The 18,907-nt window shown below is 59.8% G+C and overlaps 1 protein-coding gene across 1 annotated transcript; it reads left to right on the top strand.

Moving 5' to 3' along the window:
* Positions 1-555: 555 nt before the first annotated feature.
* On the top strand, positions 556-17,811 carry IL2RB (interleukin 2 receptor subunit beta). Its single transcript, XM_037068226.1, has 10 exons — positions 556-713; positions 3,258-3,372; positions 3,756-3,870; positions 4,674-4,755; positions 6,877-6,982; positions 8,387-8,535; positions 9,735-9,900; positions 10,415-10,511; positions 11,801-11,885; positions 14,853-17,811. Exons 2-10 carry the CDS (start codon positions 3,291-3,293, stop codon positions 15,612-15,614), a joined length of 1,644 nt encoding a protein of 547 aa, XP_036924121.1. The 5' UTR covers positions 556-713; positions 3,258-3,290; the 3' UTR covers positions 15,615-17,811.
* The last annotated feature ends 1,096 nt before the right edge of the window (positions 17,812-18,907 follow it).

The following is an 18,907-nucleotide window of genomic DNA, read 5'->3' as shown; positions in this document are numbered from 1 at the left end:
GTTTTCATCCTTAAATGGAAGCCGACCTCCCCCCCTCCCCTCAAAAAAGAACCGCGGCTCAAGAGGAAAGTTCAATAAGTGGCTATCGGATTCTTCGCAAAGCCCCCCAAAGAGTCACCCCCCAATGCTGAAGTGAGTAGGGGGCTCCCTGGGGGGCCAGGGGAGAAGGGAGGCCCCAGAGAGATGGGTTCGATGCGAGTGAGCAGCCCTGGGGACACCTCAAAGGGACGTGTTTGTGTGAGGCTGGGGTTCGTGGGCATGTGTGACCGGATGAAGGCGTCAAAGGCGGCTGATGTGGGATGGGGTGGAGGTGGGGTAGGCGGGAAAAGAAGGGTCTTTGCCCCCCTTGGGCTCCTGTGTGCAGCAGGGTGTCTATCTGAGGTGTGTGTGCTCACGCTGCTTCAACACCCACGCCCCCCAGCCTCACCCGCCCCCGGGGAGAGGGAGATCTTATCTGGCCCTAGGTGCTTAGGGAGTTTCAAGCTTTCTCAGCAGCCCCATCTCTCTACACCACCCCCCCCCCCACGCCCAGGCCATGCCCCCTCCAGCCTCTGCACAGGAAGTAGGCTGGCCCTAGGATTCGTCTGCTGCCCTATCAGCCTGCTAGGTGAGTCGCCAGCGCCAGAGCCGCAGCAGGGCCCTGGGGAGATGGCTGTGGTCTCAGCCGCAGAGAGAACCCGAGAGAACTTGCCGCAGCCCCATGCCTCAGCCAGGTGATACGCCACCTTGCCCTCCCCTGCCCCGGCCCTGTCCCCAGGTATCGGTAGCTCCCTCTTGGCCCCTGCCGCCCGCTGGAAGTCAAGGTCTCGGGGATGGGGCCCACACAGGAGTCCCCTGTGAGTGCTGCTGAGGAGGCTTGTGGGGCGAGGGAGGACACCGGCTGGGGAGCAGGGGTGCCGGGAGGCCTTCGGGGTTCGAGTCCAGGCGGGGCTCTCACTTGGCTGTGTCACTGGGAAAGTCCACTGTGTCCCCAGACTCCACAGGGTGTGTGGGGGGGGGATGCCCTCTCTGGGGCTGCCTGGAGGGCGGCTCTCTCTTCTCCTGGGGGCAGAGGCCTCCCGCCCTTAGCTGTGTTAGGAGCAGTGTGGGGGTGGGTGGTGGTCGGGGGGGACAGAGCCATGCTTAAGGTCTCCTTCCATCCCCACAACCAGGATCCCACACCTGCTGGGCAGGTGCCCCCCAAGTGAAACAGCAAGGGTGAGCCATGTGTGTGTGTGTGTGTGTGTGTGTGTGTGTGTGTGGTGTGAAGCGGGAGTTGTTCCGAGGGGACAAGGGAAGGAGGTGTCTGTTAAGTTCAGAGGCCAGGTGGGATTCATCTCTGGCTACTGACCTCCTGCTTCACACCCTCTCCCAGCCCCCAAGAGCCCCCTTGTTCCTCAGTATCTGCCCCTTGGAGCCTCTGCCCCCGCTGACTGGGTTCAAACCCTGGCTCCCCCAGCCTCCAGCCTGGGTGAGAGGCTTGCTTGCTTGTGCCTCTGGCTCCTCGTCTGAGAAAAGGGGTCACAGTAGCTCAGACCAGAGGGCTGCTGTGAGGATCGCATGAGGTGAAGTCTGCGAAACGCTAGTGCCGGTCTGAGTGGGGCTGAATATTAGTCACCCTCGGCATCCTCCGCGCCATCGGCCTCTTCTTCTAACCTGAAATCAGATGACCTGGTTTGAGTTCGGCCCCTGGGCAGCTCTGTGTGTCTTCACATCTGTCACAAAGGAGCCGATGCCGCCCATCTCTCAGGGCTGTGGCAGGCACCCAATGAGTCAGTCAGTGGGGATGGCCCTGCAGATGCAAAGGGTGTTCGACGATGCGTGTGGGGACCCTGGAGGCCGGTGCTGGGACTCAGAGGTTGGACTTGCCCTCCCTGAAGCTGGGCCTCCTCCTCCTCCAGTGAACCTTGCCCCACACCCTCTGGCTGGGGTGGCAGGGAGCTCTCCACCAGGCCTCCCCTCCCGCCAGGTTCGCCCCTGCTGAGCCTGCAGTTGCGCTCTGACCTCGCAGTTTTCCGTGTCTGCGCCCCGCGCTTCCTCTCATCCTGGGGCTTTGTATCATGTCTTTTCCGGGACATGGGCTTGCCTGTTGCTGGGGCCTGCCCCAGGTGACACCCTCCAGGGAATCCAAGGTACCAGTGCCCCGGGGTCGTGATGGAGTGACTGTGGACAACAGGGGGCTTACTGGGAGCCCTTTTGCCGGGCTCTGTACCCTTTGGGGGCCCAATGCTGTGCCCTGTGGTATTTGGTGGGGGTCCAAAACAGAGGCAACCAGCCCCACCCTGGGGAGCTCACTCTTTGGTGGGGATTGTGGGCCAGGCGTGGAGGAGCCCACCGGGACCTCTTGGGGCTCCTTCCCACACCAGGCCAGGGTTGGGAGGCCATCGGCCTTACCTTTGGGACCAGTGCCTGGGGCAGGGGCTGGGCAGGGTAGAATGTTAACCTGAGATAACAGGCTTTGGGACCGAGCGTGGGGATTGGATCCCGGCTCTGCCTCTTCTGCACACGTGACCTTGGTCAGGTTAGTGATGTTTCCTCATCTGTGTAAGGGGAGCATACCAGCACCCCCAAACCCCAGCTGCTGGGCTGATTAGAGGAACCAGTGTGCCAAAGCCCCTGGCAAGTGTGAGAGCTCAGCACCCACAGTGAGTACTGTTCTGAGGTCACTGGCCTGCGTGCCCTCTCAGTGGGTGAGGGGCCGGAGTCAGAGTGACGGGAGGAGGCCTGCCCTCGCCCTGGGCAGTCCATGCTGACTCAGAGCCAGCCACTCTCCAGCGGTGTGGCCTCCGGCAACTTGCTCTTCACCTCCCTGTGCCTCAGTTTCCTCCTCTGAAAATTGGACAGTAAGACTATCTCCAGTAGACGTTCTTATTTCTTATTGTTGCAGATAAAGGGTTTAAAACAGAGCCTGGCACACAGAACATCTTCATGAGTGGTTTTAGTGTAGTGAAGGGGGCAGCCAGGTAGGGAGGAGGTAGGCGCTAATCCCGGCTCTGTGCTGGCCTCTCTAGGTGGCCGTGAGCAAGTCTTTTCCTTTCCTGGGCCTCAGTTTCTCCAATTTTGAACGAGCAGTTCAGCTTACCCAAAGAGCCCTCTCAGCAGTGACCACCTGCGGGTCCCGGAACGTCTGAAGGAAGGGAGCCAGACGGGTGGGGTGGGGGACCAGCATGTGCAAAGGCCCTGAGGTGGGACTATGCTTCGTGGTGGAAAGTAGGCCTGCACACCCAGAGGCGTGGGGGTGGGTGCTCACCTGTGCTCTCCCCCTCTTCCTCCCTCAGGGCTCCCTTCCCTAGCTCCCACCTGTGGATGTAATGGCGGCTCCTGCTCTGTCCTGGTGTCTGTCCCTCCTCCTCTTCCTCCTGCCCATCCCTCGGGTGTCCACAGCGGTGAAAGGTGAGGATCCCAGCATCTGGACACTGTGCCCGGGACTCTGCCACTTGGCAGGTCCATCATCAGGGGCGTAAGGCAGGGGCGATGGGACCAGAGGTCAGGTGTCCCCCTCCCCCTTGCCCCTCTGTTCCACCCCCATCCCCCAGCCACCCCCACGAGCCATAAGAGGACACTGGCCTCTTGTCCCTGCCCCACCTTAGCCTGCCTGTGGGGATCTTGCAGTCTCTGGGGCTCTGTTTAGCCTTCTCACTGCTCCTCTGCCCGGGGGGTGGCTCACCTCCCCCTCGGATGGGCTGAGGGTGCCAAAAGCGCGGACGGTGGGTGGGTCCAGAAGGGCAGGGCCGGGGCCCTCTGCACCAGCCGCTCACACCTTGTCTTGCTGGCAGACACCCCCGAATTCACGTGCTTCTACAACTCTCGAGCCAACATCTCCTGCATCTGGAGCCCGGATGGGACCCTGCCGGACACTTCCTGCCGCATCCACGCGAAGCCTGCTCAACGGTGAGGGTGGCACCGACTGGCCCGGCTGTGGCGCCTCAGGACGGTGGGATCTTACCGTCCCCTCTGGTCAGGCTCTTGGAATCCTAACTCTCAGACTCTAAGACGTCTTCATTTTGAGAACCTTGGTTAAACGGAGGCCACAGACTCTCATTATCACAGGAGTCTGGAAAATTTGGGAATCAGATATTTAGGCTCCTGGAACCTGGATGGGAGTAGGGTGTGGGGGTCCAGGCTGGAGAGGGACTGGGCAGGGTGGACTGGGGACATGGGCTTTGAGTTTGCTCTGCTGCGGCTGGACGTGGCTTTAGAGGCGGAGCGGGACGGAGGGAGGGTTTCAAAGTTTTGTGAGTAGTCTGGGATTTTGAGAGACCCCTGTGGGATCTGTGGGGACAGGGGATGTGGGAGTGGTTGGGGGGCTTTGGAGGGGGTGGGGGTGATGGAGGGAGTGTGGCGACCCAGACATCATGGTGACGGCAGCAAAGACTCCCATGGGTGGTGACTCCGTGAGACTCCCAAGGCTCGCCGCAGCCCCAGGGGAACACTGCAGGGCTTTAGCTGCAGAGGCCGGGCGTCCTGAGCTGCTTTGCTTCTAGAAGATCCCTCTGGCTGCTGTGAGCCAGGCCAGGGTGGGGAGGGAGGAAGAAAGGGCTTGTGAGGGCAAGTGGAGCAGATTGGGGATCTGACACCCCTGGGAGGTTGGCACAGAGCGTCCGCACAGACTGGCCTCACGGCATGGGGCACCGTCCCAATGCTGGGGTCCCTCCTTTTCTTCTAAGGTTTTCTTTTTTTTCTTGCCTTGAAAGTTCCTGGAACAAATCCTGTGAGCTGCTCCCAGAGGTACCAGCATCCTGGGCCTGCAACCTGATCCTTAACAGGAACCCAGAGGTGAGAGGCCCAGGGCAGGGTGGGTACCAAGGGCTGCCCTTCCAGAGAGGAGCTGGACCAGCTCAGTGAGCGAAGCTGGGAGGCGGAAGGTGGGCGGGCAGCCACCAAAGGCCAGACTGCCAGCCTGCCTTGGGGATGGTGGACCCATGGTCCGTGGGGCTCTCGTTCTACTCTGTCCCAGTGGTCTCCCCAGGCTGAGGAGACCTTGGATACTCCTGCACCCCTCAGTGAGTGGGGAGAGCACCCCAGTAATAATAACAGCCACACATCTGACTCTTCCCGAGGCTGCGGGTCAGAATCATGGATCCCAGAGCTGGGCAGCCTGGGCCCCAACCCCAGCTCCACTGTGCATGGCTGGGTGCCACGGGGTGGCTTCTGTGCCTGGTTCCCTCCTGTACCTGCCCAAGGGATTGGCCTGGGTGTTGTGGCATGTGGAGCGCCACCCAGAGTAAAACAGGCCTTGACACAATTGTCAGTGGGTCCCCAGGACTCCGGTGGACACTGGCACTCTACCCTTCTTAACTAAGGAGGAAACTGAGGCTCAGAGAGGCGTGGTTTCTGCCCAAGGTCACATAGTCAGAGAGTGGCAGAGTCGCAGCCCGGACCCTTCACCACGGCACCAGGCCGCCTCTCAAAGGGCACGTGGTCATGACTGTGGCCGTGACCCTGTCGCTGTGCATCCCATCATTGTCTGGCAAACCCTCCTTGGCAGTGGGGGGCACCAGGGTCACCCGGACCATGTTTACCCACCACCCTCAGGTCCTCTGCCTTCTCAGAGGACAGGAGAGTAGGCAGACGGGCCTGTGCAGTGCAGCTGATAAAGGCGAAGCCTTGGGGACCAGGCTGCTGAGCCTGTCCCCGTGAGCTCTGCAGGCCCTGGTCCTGCCTGTCTGGGTGACTTTCCTGACTGCATGGCCTTCAGTGAGTCCCCAAGCCTCCCTGTGCTTCAGTCTCCTTAGCTGTAGGACCAGGATAGTAAGAATGCCCGCCTCATTGGGTGTCGAGAAATATGTAAATGCTCAGAAGGGCACCTGCCGCAGACTGAGGGCCATGTAGGGTGTTATTGGCACCTTTCCAACCACAGCCTCGGCAACAATAGCAATGATGATGCTATTCATGACCCGGGAAAACCTGGCCCCTGTAGGAGCTGGGAGAAGGCTAGGGGTCCTCGGGGCACAGAGGGAGGGACTGCTTCCAGCTCTGGACACTCTGAGGCTGAGGTTCAAGATTTGCTCACAGTGGGCCCTGCAGCAGGTCAGAGGGACCGGGCCCTGGGTCCTGGCTGTGAAGGCAGCACCCCGGCCCCGGAACACAGACCCCGACCGTACCTGCTCTAGGCCCTCCTTCTGCAGGAAGCCCCTTGCTCGGCTGCCCCCGGTCAGCTGTGGCGGGCCAGGGCTTCGGTCTCCATGGCCCTGCTGGACACAGAGCCTGGGGTTGAATCTGGGTTTCCCTGCAGACCAGTTGTGTGATGTTGGGCAAGTCTCTTACCTACCTGAGCCGCAGGTTTCTCAGCTGCAGGGCAGGGAGAGGCAGGCGGCTTAAACGCCTGAGCGGTGCCTGCCCACAGATACTTAGTACATTCCCGCCATTTCTTTCCAGAAAAGTCGGGAGGTGGGGCCAGGGGAAGGCAGGGGGAGGGGAGGCTTTCACACTCAAAGTCTTTACACAAGTACAGTGCCAGCCCTGCACCTTCCTGGGGATTCCTCCTGCTTGCATACCTCTTGTGACTGGGAACGCCCCCTTCCCGAGGCAGCGCTCTTCCCTTTAGGTCAGTGGTTGACAAACGATGGTGGCCCATGGGCCAAAACTAGCCTGCTGTCTGGTTTGTAAATAAAGTTTTATTGGCACATGGCCACACCCATTCTTTTACTTGTTGTCTGTGGCAGAGCTGAGTAGTGGTAACAGAGACCACAGGACCTGCTAGGTCAAAAATATTTACTCCTCGACCCTTTACAGAAAACATTTGTCGACCCCGACCTTAGACAGGGTGGTCACGTGGCGGGGCCCCACCTGCCTTGCTGTCCTGCTCTCCCCTCCGGCCCTCCCCCCACAGACCCGTCCCCATGGCCCCCCTTCCCCGCCCCAGCTGATGGCAGCAACACCTTGGTCCCCTTCTAGTCTCAGATGCTGACGGCAGCAGATGTCGTCCACATGAAGGTGATGTGCCTCGAAGGGGAGAGGTGGCAGGTGGTGTTGACCCAGCAGTTCCAGCCCTTCGAGAACCGTGAGTGAGGAACCCAGGGTGGGCGCAGGGGTGGGCACCTCCTTCCCTGCCTGCTCTGTGGGATCACCCTGCTCCAGTCTCTCCCCATCACCTGCCACACCCACAGCTCACAAGTTCATGGCCCGCTGCCATTGGGATGGAGTCCCAGCTCTTTACCCTAACATTCAAGGCCATTTGGGAATCTGCCTGGCTTCCCCCTCCATGCCAAAGGCCAGCTCTTCAAACTCAACTTGCCCATCCATGCCTCTGAGCCCCTGCATGTGCTAATCACATGGTCTGGAAGGCTCTTCTCCCCCAGAGGATTCCCACTCACCCTTCAAGTCTCAGTGAAAAGCCATCTCCTCCAGGAGGCCTTCCCAGACTCTCCCAGCGTTTTGCACCTCCTCTTTCAGGGCATTTATGTCCTAGGTCATCGGTGGCTGATTATGGGGCTGTCTTCCTCACTGGGCTGTGAGCTCCCTGAGGGCAGAGTCTCTGCCACCCCTGTCTCTATACCGAGCACTCAGCGCCAAGTCTAATCCTGGCGGTGCTCTGGGAAGGTTTGTTGAATGACTGAGAGCCTGGCCCCATGCCCAGCCCTACCTGCCTCCCCCCAGACTTTGCATGCCATCTCTAAGAAGGAGGGGGGGCCAAGGGTGAGACCCAGGCAGGGTTCTAAATGGTGCCCTCCTTTAACTGTCATCTGACTGACAGATCATTTAACCCATCTGAGCTCAGTGTCCTCATCTGCAAAATGGGATAACCAGTTCCCTGCCGCCCATGGTTGCTGTAAGAAGACTGCTTGGCCCATGCTCAGTAAACATTCGCTTGTAGCTGTTTGTGGAGCGCTACCAAAAGTCTCAGAATTATAAAACTTCGATCAATTTAACTTCAGAATCATAAAATCTTATCATTGCATAAGACTAATGAAGTTGAATGAAATGAATGAAATGAATGAAATGATCCATTGAGAACTCTCAGATCGTTTCTGAGTGCAGAGAAATGCCGCCCCGACTCATTCATCCAGCAGATATTTAATTAAGTGCCTATGACCTGCCAGGTAATGTCCCAGGCACCAAGGACGCATGAGAGAACAGGGTCCCTGCCCTCAGCGAGCTCATGGTCTGGGGAGGGAGATAGGAAATAAATAAAGGACCCCAAACAGGGACTTAACGTGTCAGGTGGTGACAGTGCCAGGAAGAAAACTGAAACAGGTGAGGGGACAGAGAGTGGTGGGTGGCTGGGGAAGGCTTCTCTGCAGAGGTGATGTTTGAAGGGTGACCTGCGGATTTCGGGGGAGGGCATGCCAGGGAGGAGGAACAGCAGGTGTGAAGGTGGGAGTGGGAGCACCCCTGGGCTTTATTGTCTCGGTGTCAAGGTCCAGGCCCCCCAGAGCTTCCTCCCCCTCCTCCCTCCCTGCTCCAGTTCGCCTGACGGCGCCGAACTCCCTCCGGGTCACCCACATGGAGACCCGAAGGTGCAACATCACCTGGGCCGTCAACCAGTCCTCCCACTACCTTACAAGATACCTGGAGTTCGAGGCCCGGACTAGGCCCCCAGGCCACAGCTGGGAGGTGAGTGCGGGGCCCAGGCCAACCTGCCCTGATCCCCCCTCCCTGTGCTGGGCACCCTGCCCATCGCCCCTCTCAGCAAAGGTGCAGTGGCCCCCAGGAAGCCCCTGTTGCCCCTCTGTACTGCTTGCCTTGGCCTCTCCCTCCCTCCACGTGACCTCTGACACCCAGGGTTCCAGCTGGTGGCAGATTCCAAGCTGACACCAGGCAAGGTTGATGTAGCCAAGAGACAGAAAACTCCCCTCTCTGTGAGATTTCAGAGGCGCTGGGACGCTCCCTCCCCACTCTTCAGATTTGGCGTGGTCCAGGCCCACAGGGGTCTGTCCTTATTCATTGACTCCTTCCTTTATTCACTCAGTCACTCAGCAAACATTTCCTGAATGCCTACTATGCACCGAGTGCTGGGGAGAGAGATGGAGGGCCAGACTGACAGTCTTTGTGCTCTCAGGAAACTTACATGGATGCACGTGTGGGGTGGGGCGGGCGGGGGAGGCAGACTGTCAGCAAATGCAGGAACTGGAGGCTGCGGGACACTGAGAAAAGTCGTCAGGGACTCAAAATGGGACGATGCTTCTAAGAGGGATGGGGACAGGCTACTTCCAGGGACAGGTGACCAGGGAGGGCTGCTCTGAGAGCTGAGGGTCAAGAAGGAACTGACCCTGCAAAGATCTGGGGAGGGTGTTCCACACAGAGGAGGCAGCCACAGCAAAGGCAAAACACTGCCCGGGTGTGTGGGGGGTGGGGCGGGCAGAACCGAAGGGAGGGTGGGGAGGTGGGAGAGGTCTGTGGGAAAAGCCCTCTCTCTGGTCGTGCGAGGAGCAGACTGCAGTGCATGTGGTGGAGCAAGGAGGCCAGACTGAGGTCCGAGAGGTGGTGGGAGTTCAGACTGGGATCAGGGAGGAGAGACGGGGAAGGGTCCAGAGGGTGTCCGGGAGGCGGAACCAGTTGATTGGCAGGTGGCATTGGCTGGAGTGGATGCGTGAGAAGGGAGGGTTTAGGAAGAGCCTGGGGTTTGGGCCCTAGCGATCGGTAGTCAGGGGGCCTTTGGGAGGATGGGTGGGGTGCGGGAAGGAGGTGGCTGGAGGGGAGAAAGGAGGGCGTTGCTCTGCTCAGCCTCCTGCTCAGCCTCCTGCTCAGCCTGCTGTGAGAGATGGGTGGGCGGTGGGCACCCCTCCGCTTTGACAGCATCTTCTCCACCGCAGGAGGCCCCCCTGCTGACCATCGGGCAGAACCAGCAGTGGATCTGCCTGGAGACCCTGGCCCCAGGCACCCAGTATAAGTTTCAGGTGCGGGTCAGGGCCCAGCGAGGCAGCAACTCCACCTGGAGCCCCTGGAGCCAGCCCCTGGCCTTCAGGACAACGCCTGAGGGTAAGACAGAGTTGGACAGAAAGTGGCGGCTGGAGGTGGCTCTGGGGGCAGCCGGCGGGGCGGGCCGGGGCTACAGTGCTTACTTTCATCATTAGCTCACTTGACGTGACCCTGCAGGGTGGGCATGGGGGGCTTCGGGGGCATGTCTGTGTCCCCTTTACAGATGGGAACAGGGACTCAGTGAGGGGATGGGATGGCCCACTGCCTTAGGAATTAGTGGGGAGGCCCGAGAGCCTGTTCTCACTTTCTCCACCTGAAACCTCTCACTCTGGGTTTCTGCCCAGGGCAGCTGAGGGCTGCTTCCACCTCTTGGCTTGTTTCCTCATCTGTGAAGTGGGTAGCACCATGCCCCATGTTGGCCCGGCACACAGCAGCTCGCCGGGCCACTTAGGATGCTGGGAAGGCCGGGTCCGAGATCAGCCCGCCCCCAGCACAAGTGGGTGTGGAGGGATCTGGGTGAGTCAGGGAACCCCTCTAACCCCTCTCTTCTTGCTTCTCCTCCCACCACCGGCAGCCCCTTCTTTGGGGCATATCATCGTGGGCCTCAGTGGTACCTTTGGCTTCATCATCTTAGTCTACCTGCTGGTCAACTGCCGGTACCTCAGGCCGTGGTAAGAACGCTTGCTTCCCTGTCCATCCCGCACACTTCCCTCGGACACACGCACCCCTCATCAGGTCAGGTGGTGGGCTGAGCCCCCTGCTCGGACACGCCAGCGCCCCCTCTGCCCTCCCAGGGGCATGCCCTGCCTAACGCCCGGCCTCTCCCTGTGATCCCACCCCAAAGGTGGAACCCACGGAAACAGCTTGATGGGAGTGGGGGAGGGAGAGCCCTAGGTGGGGGCCTGTTGGAGTGATACCCTCGGGAGAGTGTGCGCACCTGGGCCTGTGTGTGCGCACGCCAGCTGGTGTGCATTTGGTCCTCATGGCTCCTTCTGGGTGTGGGCCGGCTCGATGCCAGGCACGGCGCTGAGTGCTGGGAGCAGCCACACGCACGGGGTCCTGTCTTCCTGGAGGGAAGGCTGAGGCTTGTTAGTTGAACGCATGCAGAGTGACACGCTGTGATTAGGGTGGTGCAGGAAGGCGCTGGGTGCACTGGAAGTGGAGCACCGGGAAAGGAGCCTCCACGGAGGGGTAGCTCGGGGAGCTTCCCCGAGGAAGCCATGATTCCCAGTGCAGGGGTGATAGGGAGAGCAGGGGAAACAGCGTGTGCAAGGGCCCCGGGTGGGAGGCAGGCAAGAACATTTCAGAAACTGAGAGCGCAGGGAGGTGGTTGTGGCTGGAGACCAGGGGGGTGGGGGAGGGACTGACCGGAGCTCGGACACGTGGGTGGCAGCCACGCTTTCGCTTTCTGGGGTCTCGAGGCCATGGAATTGCATGCACTACATTTCAGCACTGGTGCATACAGACGCTGGAGCCCTCAGGCTGGAATTCCGCCCCCACTCTCCTCTCCCCACTCCGGGAGCCCTGGGGCAGCGCTCCACCTGAACCTCCGCCCAGGACAGCCCTGGCCAGGAGGCCCACGATCTGGCCTCCTAGCTCCCTCCTCCTGGTTCGCTCTGTGCCAGCCACCTCTGTCCCTGACTGCTCTGGCTCCGTGGTCCCCTGCCACACTTCCACAGCACTCTTCGTCTCCTCCGATGAGTGGTAGCGGGACACCCCACTTTGTGTCCGTGCCCCCGTTAGAATGTCAGCTCCTGGAGAGCAGGCACCTTCCCTGTCAGCCAGTCCTGTGTCCCAGCGCCCAGCACGATGTCCTTCCTCACTGGGCATTCGATCAATGTCAACCAGATAAATAATCCCATGTCGAGTGGCTCCATACCCTGCCCCTAGGGCTGCAGGCTGATGGCAGGACACGGTGGCAACCTCTTACCCTCCCCCTCCCTCCCTCCCCCCTGTTCAGGTTGAAGAAGGTTCTGAAGTGTCACATCCCAGACCCCTCAGAGTTCTTTTCGCAGCTGAGCTCAGAGCATGGAGGAGATTTCCAGGTAGGAGAGTGGAGCTGGGGGCGGAATCAGACAGCTGGCTCGGGCCAGCCGATGCCTGGGCAGTGGTGCCGGGAGGGTGCTGGGTGGGATGGGCCCACTCTGGTGGGTGCTGGGTGGGATGGGGTGGGGTGGGCCCATTCCCCAGATCTGTCACAGCATTCTCTGGTGGAATGGCGCCTCCTTTTGAGCCATGCTGCCTGGTTCTAACCCTGGGTCCACCACTTCTTGGCTGTGTGACCTTGGGCAAGTTACAGAACAGCTCTACGCCTCGTTTCCTCACCTGTAAAAGGGGAGGAGCATGTGTTACTAGGTACGTGGCCCCGAGAACATTGCTGGCTCACAGGCGGTGCTCAAGCGGCCCTCACTAGAACTGTCACCTGTCCATTGACCGAGCAGGTCTTGGCAAGCAGAGCATGGGCTGGAATTCAGCCCCGCCCCCACCTCCCAAAGTCAGGTGCCCTGGGTACCCCCCAACCCCTGTTCTCTGCACAACCTGAATGAACCACCGTCCATGATGGCCCTGACCAGGAGGCCAGAATCTGGCCTCTCTTCTAGCTCCCTCCTCCTGGTTCACTCCGTTCTGCGGGGTACAAGCGCTCCCCGCACCACAGAGCACAGACGGTGCTCCCTCGGCCCCTGCACAGAATCCTGGGTAGACCTGTCACTTTGCACACATGCTCAGAGTCCTCTAGTCCCTTCCCGTCACAAAACAGATTCACGTGGAAGGTGCTAGCCCGTGGAGCAGTAACACTCTAAAGCCACTCAGAGTCGTCACCTCCCCTCCCCCAGTCCACACCCACTTCAGGAAGGAAGCTTCAAGGGGGAAGGGGGATGTGGTGGGCTGCCTGTACCACCCTACCTACCCCCCACCTCAGGCTCCCTAGAACTGGGGGGGAGGGGATGAGGTGGGGCTGGAGGAAGCTCAGGAGGAGTGCTGAGGGGCTGGGAGGCCATCCTGGACAGGAACTGTCCTGAGCTGGCTTTGGGGTTTTCTATCAGGGCTGGTCAGGGCCCCTTGTGGGGTTTTTTTGGAAAACTCAGACCTATAGATAGTGCGCTCCCCACCAATAAAAGCGTGCAAGAAAGGCTGATTATGCATCAAAAGACGGCTGAAGGTGTTCCTACACTGGACCTGGTTGGAGGCTGAACTAGATGCATTCTCAGTCCTCTGCCAGCTCGAAGTCTTCCTGATTCTGCAAGCCTAGGCATTTTGAGGTGAAAGTAGGTCCTTCCCAGAGAGCTGCAAACCACTCCATCTTCCCAGGAGGTCACCCCCAGTTTCAGACTCCTGCCCCGGGCCCTGAGTGTAGAGGAGTCCCTGGGTGCACACCTGTGGCTGGGGGTTGGGGCTGGCCAAGGGGCACCCCCTCTCATCCTCTGCATCTGAGTGGGAGCCTGCTCCTCTTTCCCTCCCTGGGGGTTCTCTCTCAGGACCCCAGCTGCCAGGCCGCAAGACCCACTGTCCTGTGCATGGGACCTGGAGTGCACGCGAGTGTGTGGGTGTGCATAAAGGTGGATGAGTTTCCCCTCGCGCCCCCTCCCTCTGCTTTCAGGGCATTGTGGAGGGAGGCCCAGGCCTGGGAAGCGGCTGACCACACACTCCCGGGAGGGGGTCCGGGGAGGCCTGGCATACCAGCCCTGGCCACAGGCCTGGCCTCGGCCCTGAGCTGCCCTCCACTGCCTCTGCGGCCCCCACCCGACCTGTGCTCTCTTCCTTTCTCCCAGTTGGCTCCTCTTCCTTGCTGTCTTCGGTTTGCCCTAGGTTCTCTTTCAGATTTTTCTCCTGTAATAACAACCTCTGGTTTGGGGGACTGGGCAGATTTTGTTGAGTGGTGTGTGCAAACACATGCACGTGGGCACATATATGTATGGGGTGTGCGTGCACGTGCCTGTGTCCGTGCACCTGTGTAACAGCCTGCATGACTCCAGAGACTCTCTCTGGGGAGGGAGAAATGGGGCATTTCTCTACTACTGGTCCATTAATTCATCCAAAATATATGGACTGGCCCTGCAGGCCCAGTATCGGGCACAGGAATGTGGGGAAAGCCCATCAGGCCTGGTCCCCAGGCTCTTGGAGCTGCCAGGGTTCTCAAACGCACCGCCCTGAGGGGTCGACTGCCCCCACATCTCACCTGTGCACCCTATGCCAGCCGTCCTGCCTTCATTTTCTCACCTGACAATTCCCTGCAGGTCCACAGGGAGGAAGCCGGGGAGGGGCAGCTCACTGCTGTGGAATTGAGGCAGAGAGAGGCGCAGGGACCTGCCCAGGGTCACACAGCTCGTGAGAGCCGGGGCTAGAACCAAGCGACCCTGCTCTGGGCCTGGGCTGTCCGGATTCTGAGGCTACTGAGAAGCACTCTGATGGGTGTACTCCTTTCTCCATGGATGGAGGGTGGGGAAGTGGGGGGCGCACAGGGCAGTGGGAGGGAGACGCACGTAAGGGGACTATTAACTCTCCACCAGAGATGTGTCTGTGGCAGCGTGAGGGGGGGCCTGGGCCCCAGTCCTGCTGCGTAATCAAGGCCAGGGCACATCTGTAAAGTGAACGGGATGCGCTCTTGGGCCCGTCCTGCCTTGGCACTGGCTGGTTCATTCACATACCCACACTGGTCCTCAGCGGACCCGGACATTCTACCCTTTGCTGTGTCCTTGGTACCTAGAGTAGCACAGGACGTAGAGCAGGCGCTCGGGAAGTGGCCCCTTGGGCCAGCACATCCCCTGGCACCTGCAGTGGGCCAGGAAGGCCTGCCAGGGGGCTAGGAGGCAGGAGTCTGCTCTGGCTGACCCAGAGAACTCCCAAAGCATCGGGCAGCAGGTGGGGCCTGGGGACACAACCAGGGAGGGCTTCCCCCTGGGTGCAGCCTGGAGTGGCTTGCTGCCAGAGGAGTTAGGAGCTGTTGCTAAGAACCTGGAGGAGATTAAACTTAACCTCCCACTTAAATCCTGCACCCGCCTGTCTCCCGGCAGAAGTGGCTGTCCTCGCCCTTCCCCTCGTCCTCCTTCAGTCCTGGAGGCCCGGCCCCCGAGATCTCCCCGCTGGAGGTGCTGGACAGGGACGCCAAGGCCACACAGCTGCTCCTGCTGCAGCAGGACAAAGCGCCTTTACCCTCCCTGGAGACCAGTGGCCACTCACTAACCAGCTGCTTCACCAACCAAGGCTACTTCTTCTTCCATCTCCCGGACGCGCTGGAGATTGAGTCCTGCCAGGTGTACTTCACCTACGACCCCTGTGCCGAGGAGCCCGACGACCAGGGCGGGCCTGGAGCATCTGAGGGGTCTCTCCTCCCACCTCTGCCAGGGGAGGATGATGCCTACTGTACCTTCCCCCCCAGGGATGACCTGCTGCTCTTCTCCCCTACTCTCGTCGGTGGCCCAAGCCCCCCAAACACTGCCCTGGGGGGTACTGGGGCTGATGACGAGAGGCTGTCCCCGTCTCTGCAGGAGGGAGTCCCCAAAGACTGGGGCCCCCAGACCCTGGAGCCTCCCACCCCAGCAGCCCCTGACTTGGTGGATTTCCAGTCACCTGTGGAGAATGCACTGGGAGAAGCTGGGGAGGAGGGCCCTGGCCCTGGCCCTGGCCCTGGCCTTGGGGTACTGGCAGGCTTCCCCTGGGCCAGCCCCCCTGGGCAGTGCCAGGTCAGGGCCCCCACCTTCTGCCTGCCCCTAAACACTGATGCCTATCTGTCCCTCCAAGAGCTCCAGGATCAGGACCCAGCTCACTTGGTGTAGACAGACAGCCAGTGGTGGGGCAGGTGGCTGTCCACTGTCACTCCAGGCCCAGTTGGGGACTCTTTTGTCAAGGCTTGTCCACTGCTGAGATACTCATTATCCAGCTGCCCCATGGACGTCTTTGCCCAGATGGCCCCCACTAGGCCCTGCACATGGGGTTGTTCACTTCCAAACCACACATGCTGCTCCCTGTCCTACTTACTGCCCCAGCCAGGAACTGCAGCGGGGGCACTTGGATCCCTCCCCGCCCCCCCCCCCCCCAGTCAATCATGGGGGAAGCCCTGGGTTTTGCCTCTGAGGCATCGCTCCTCCCCAGCCGGCAGCAGTTCCTGGAGGAGAGATCTCGCGGCTCTCCAGGGGCGGCGGCTGGCCTCTTTACTGGGCTTCCTGCCCAATCCCACCCTGTCAGCCCCTCTCACCCACCTCCCCGGGGCCGCCAGAGCCCTCTTTCCAAAACACACATATGGCCATGCTGTCCTTGTTGAAAACCACACCGGGCCTCCTCACTGTCGTCTTGGCCTGGCCCTGCCCCTCTAGCGTCACACTGGCTCAATCCCTTCAGGAACCCTCTCCACAGCCCTCCTGAGCCCCTCGGAGCTCCTCCATGCCTATACCTTTGCACATGCCACTCTCTATGCCACGGTGCCCTCCTCTCTCATCTAGGTGACAGACTGCCCTACTCCTCCACTGTGCTCGGCCTCCCCTTGAACGGAAACTCCGCCTCCTTTAACGTGCCCGGACCCTGGGATTCGGTGCAGGAGGGACCAATTCTCAGGGTCACAGGGCGCCTGGACAAAGAGGCTCTGTCACTTTTCTTGGGAATCTCCCATGGCCGCAAAAGGTTTGGCTCCTGCATCTTTAATGTGGCCCAAGTATGGATACGAATGCCCCGCCAAAGTGGACATCGGCTGGATCCTTCAGCAAAGGCTTCGCACAGTCCTCAGGCGTGCCACCCGAGGAAGGCCCGCCTGGTGTCGCAGACAGCCCAGTGATGGTCCCTCCCGCTCCACCCTCCACTGCAGGGGTCTCTTCCGAAGCCTAGGGGCTGACGGACCTCCTCCAGAAGAGCAGCTCCATCGCTGCACTTGGCCCACTTGGCCCCCCGCACTGTGTTCCTCTGATGAATTGATGAACTGTCTGGTACCACCTTGCCTGGGCTTCCTGCACCCAGCTGCCTTCTCACGGGGGCACCATCCACCTCGTGAGAGCACCCTGGGCACCCTGACCCTTCTGAGGTCAGGCAGGACTCAGAGACGTGAGGCCCCATGCCCACTAGGTTCCAGCATGCCCACTCCAGCAAGAGGCTAATCCCCTTACATGGAAGTCCTCCCCCTCCCACTTCCTTCTCAGGGCCTCCCACCGCCCCTCCACTTCTCTCCCCTTTGCCCCGGGCACTGATCACACCAGCGACGTCCATCAAGCCACACTGGGAAAGCACCAGCCTCCTTTACAACTGAACTGAAAAAGTAGTGCCTGTGTTTATAGACCTTGCTCGCAGCTGATTGGGCACTTGACCCAGGCGAGCAACATATGAGGTGGTTTAAAACAGAAACTATCCAATCAGGGAGGCCAGGCCTGTGCTGGCCAATCAGATTTTTCCCAGTCTTGGGCCTTTGACCTCAAGGAAGAAGGGGGGCCCTTGGACACAAGCACACGTGGAGAAGGCACCGGAAAAGGCTAGAGAGGCGTTGAGCCCCAGCTCCCGATCCAAAGACTCCGGCTGCAGGGGAGGAGCAGCTACTGGCCGTTGACTCAGGATCCCTGTTCCCTTATGGCCAATATCACCCTTTCCTGAGGCTACCCGAGTCTTGAGTTGTTACTATGGAATAGCTTAATTGCCCTACAGGGTCACTTCCCACTCCCTGCCGTCACGTGCCCTGTATTCAGGGCCACTGGGTGGCGCTGTCCTGGCCGAGGCGTCAGACCCCAGCTCCATACCGACCTCTCCTGCGTGCCCTGGGGTAAACTGGGAAACCTCTGCAAGTCACCTGGCAGAGTCCTCGGGAGGGTGACATTGCTCAGCCTTGGTCCTTGGTGTTACATAGATGTTTAAGGATCTGTGTGCGCTATCTTTGTGTATTTCATATATTTTTAAGTCAGTTCACATTTTTGGTTAAGTCCTTTTATTTAACAGAAAATCTTTCGATTGCTTCTCTAAATGGAAAGCTGATATTCACTATAAATAAAAGGTAACTGTAAAAACGAAATACAATGAAACATGTCTTAATTCTTTGCCTGCCGGCAATCTGCTCGGGCCCTGAGTTTAAAGGGGAGATTGCAAGTGTCATGACGCTGTTGAAGGCCTGCCAGCACTAAACAGAGACTTCTTCTTGAGAAAGAGCAAAAGGGCTGTAGAGGAAATATCTTTTTCACCAATAAGAGTCAGGTTTGCCTTATCCCGGGTCCAGGCATCATCTGACATAGTCTCGTGGAGAAATATTGCGCTCAACTTCCATGAACCCTGGCTGCACCGACTATCAGCTGCACGTCCTAACTTCTGTGGAACTAATCTGCAAAATGTGCGACATAGGACCTGCCTCACAGGGGCCTTTTCAGGTGATGAGAGACGATGCTTGGGATGTGTATGTACATTTTCAATTTGTTTTTATTTTTTCAGAACCCTTGACTCTGACAATTTGGACAGATTGTGGATGGCGACATCCGGCACTCAGAAAACTGCGCTCCAGGCGGACTGCTGATGGGCTGCACCTGTGCAGGGCAGACGTCTCGACTGGCCACAGCCCCCCTTCCTCTGGAGCTTGGGTGCAGCTTTGGGTTCTGTAGGCAGGTCCCGAATGATCAGGGCTGGCTGGCACCTGGTGACGCCTCTGGACCAGATAATCCCCCAGGTTCCTTCCACAACAGAGACTCAGGATTTCCAGGTGGGAAATGAGATGATGGGGGCTGGAAAGCTGAGAGGGGACCATGACAGGCAGGCCCAGGGAACCCAGCTGGCCCCACCATTTCTGAGGAGAGACCCGAGCTGGCAGTGAGCAGATTAAGGGGTCACCTTACACCTGGTAGAAATGGTGTGATGGTCCAGAGTGCATGAGAGTGTGGGCCTTGGGCACTGGAACAAGGAGGGGGTGGTGGAAGGAGTAAAGGAGAGACAGGCCTACAGGGTCAGATTGCAGGGGAGAGGAGTGGCGCCAGCTGGGGACCAGGCAACCTTCGGCCCGGGACCGGCAGGTGCGGAGCGGGAAGCAGGAGGCAGCCGGGGCAGATGCGGGGATAAGAGCCAAAGGCGGAGAGGCGGGCAGGGCCTTCAGCCTCTCAGGTCCCCAGTGCCTTGA

The sequence above is a fragment of the Sturnira hondurensis genome, unplaced genomic scaffold, assembly GCF_014824575.4.
Source record: "Sturnira hondurensis isolate 20B ecotype Veracruz unplaced genomic scaffold, ASM1482457v3 Scaffold0017436, whole genome shotgun sequence".
Taxonomy (NCBI): Eukaryota; Metazoa; Chordata; class Mammalia; order Chiroptera; family Phyllostomidae; genus Sturnira; species Sturnira hondurensis.
Note: the sequence above shows the minus strand (reverse complement) of the source record. Positions and strands in the feature narration are given on the sequence as shown.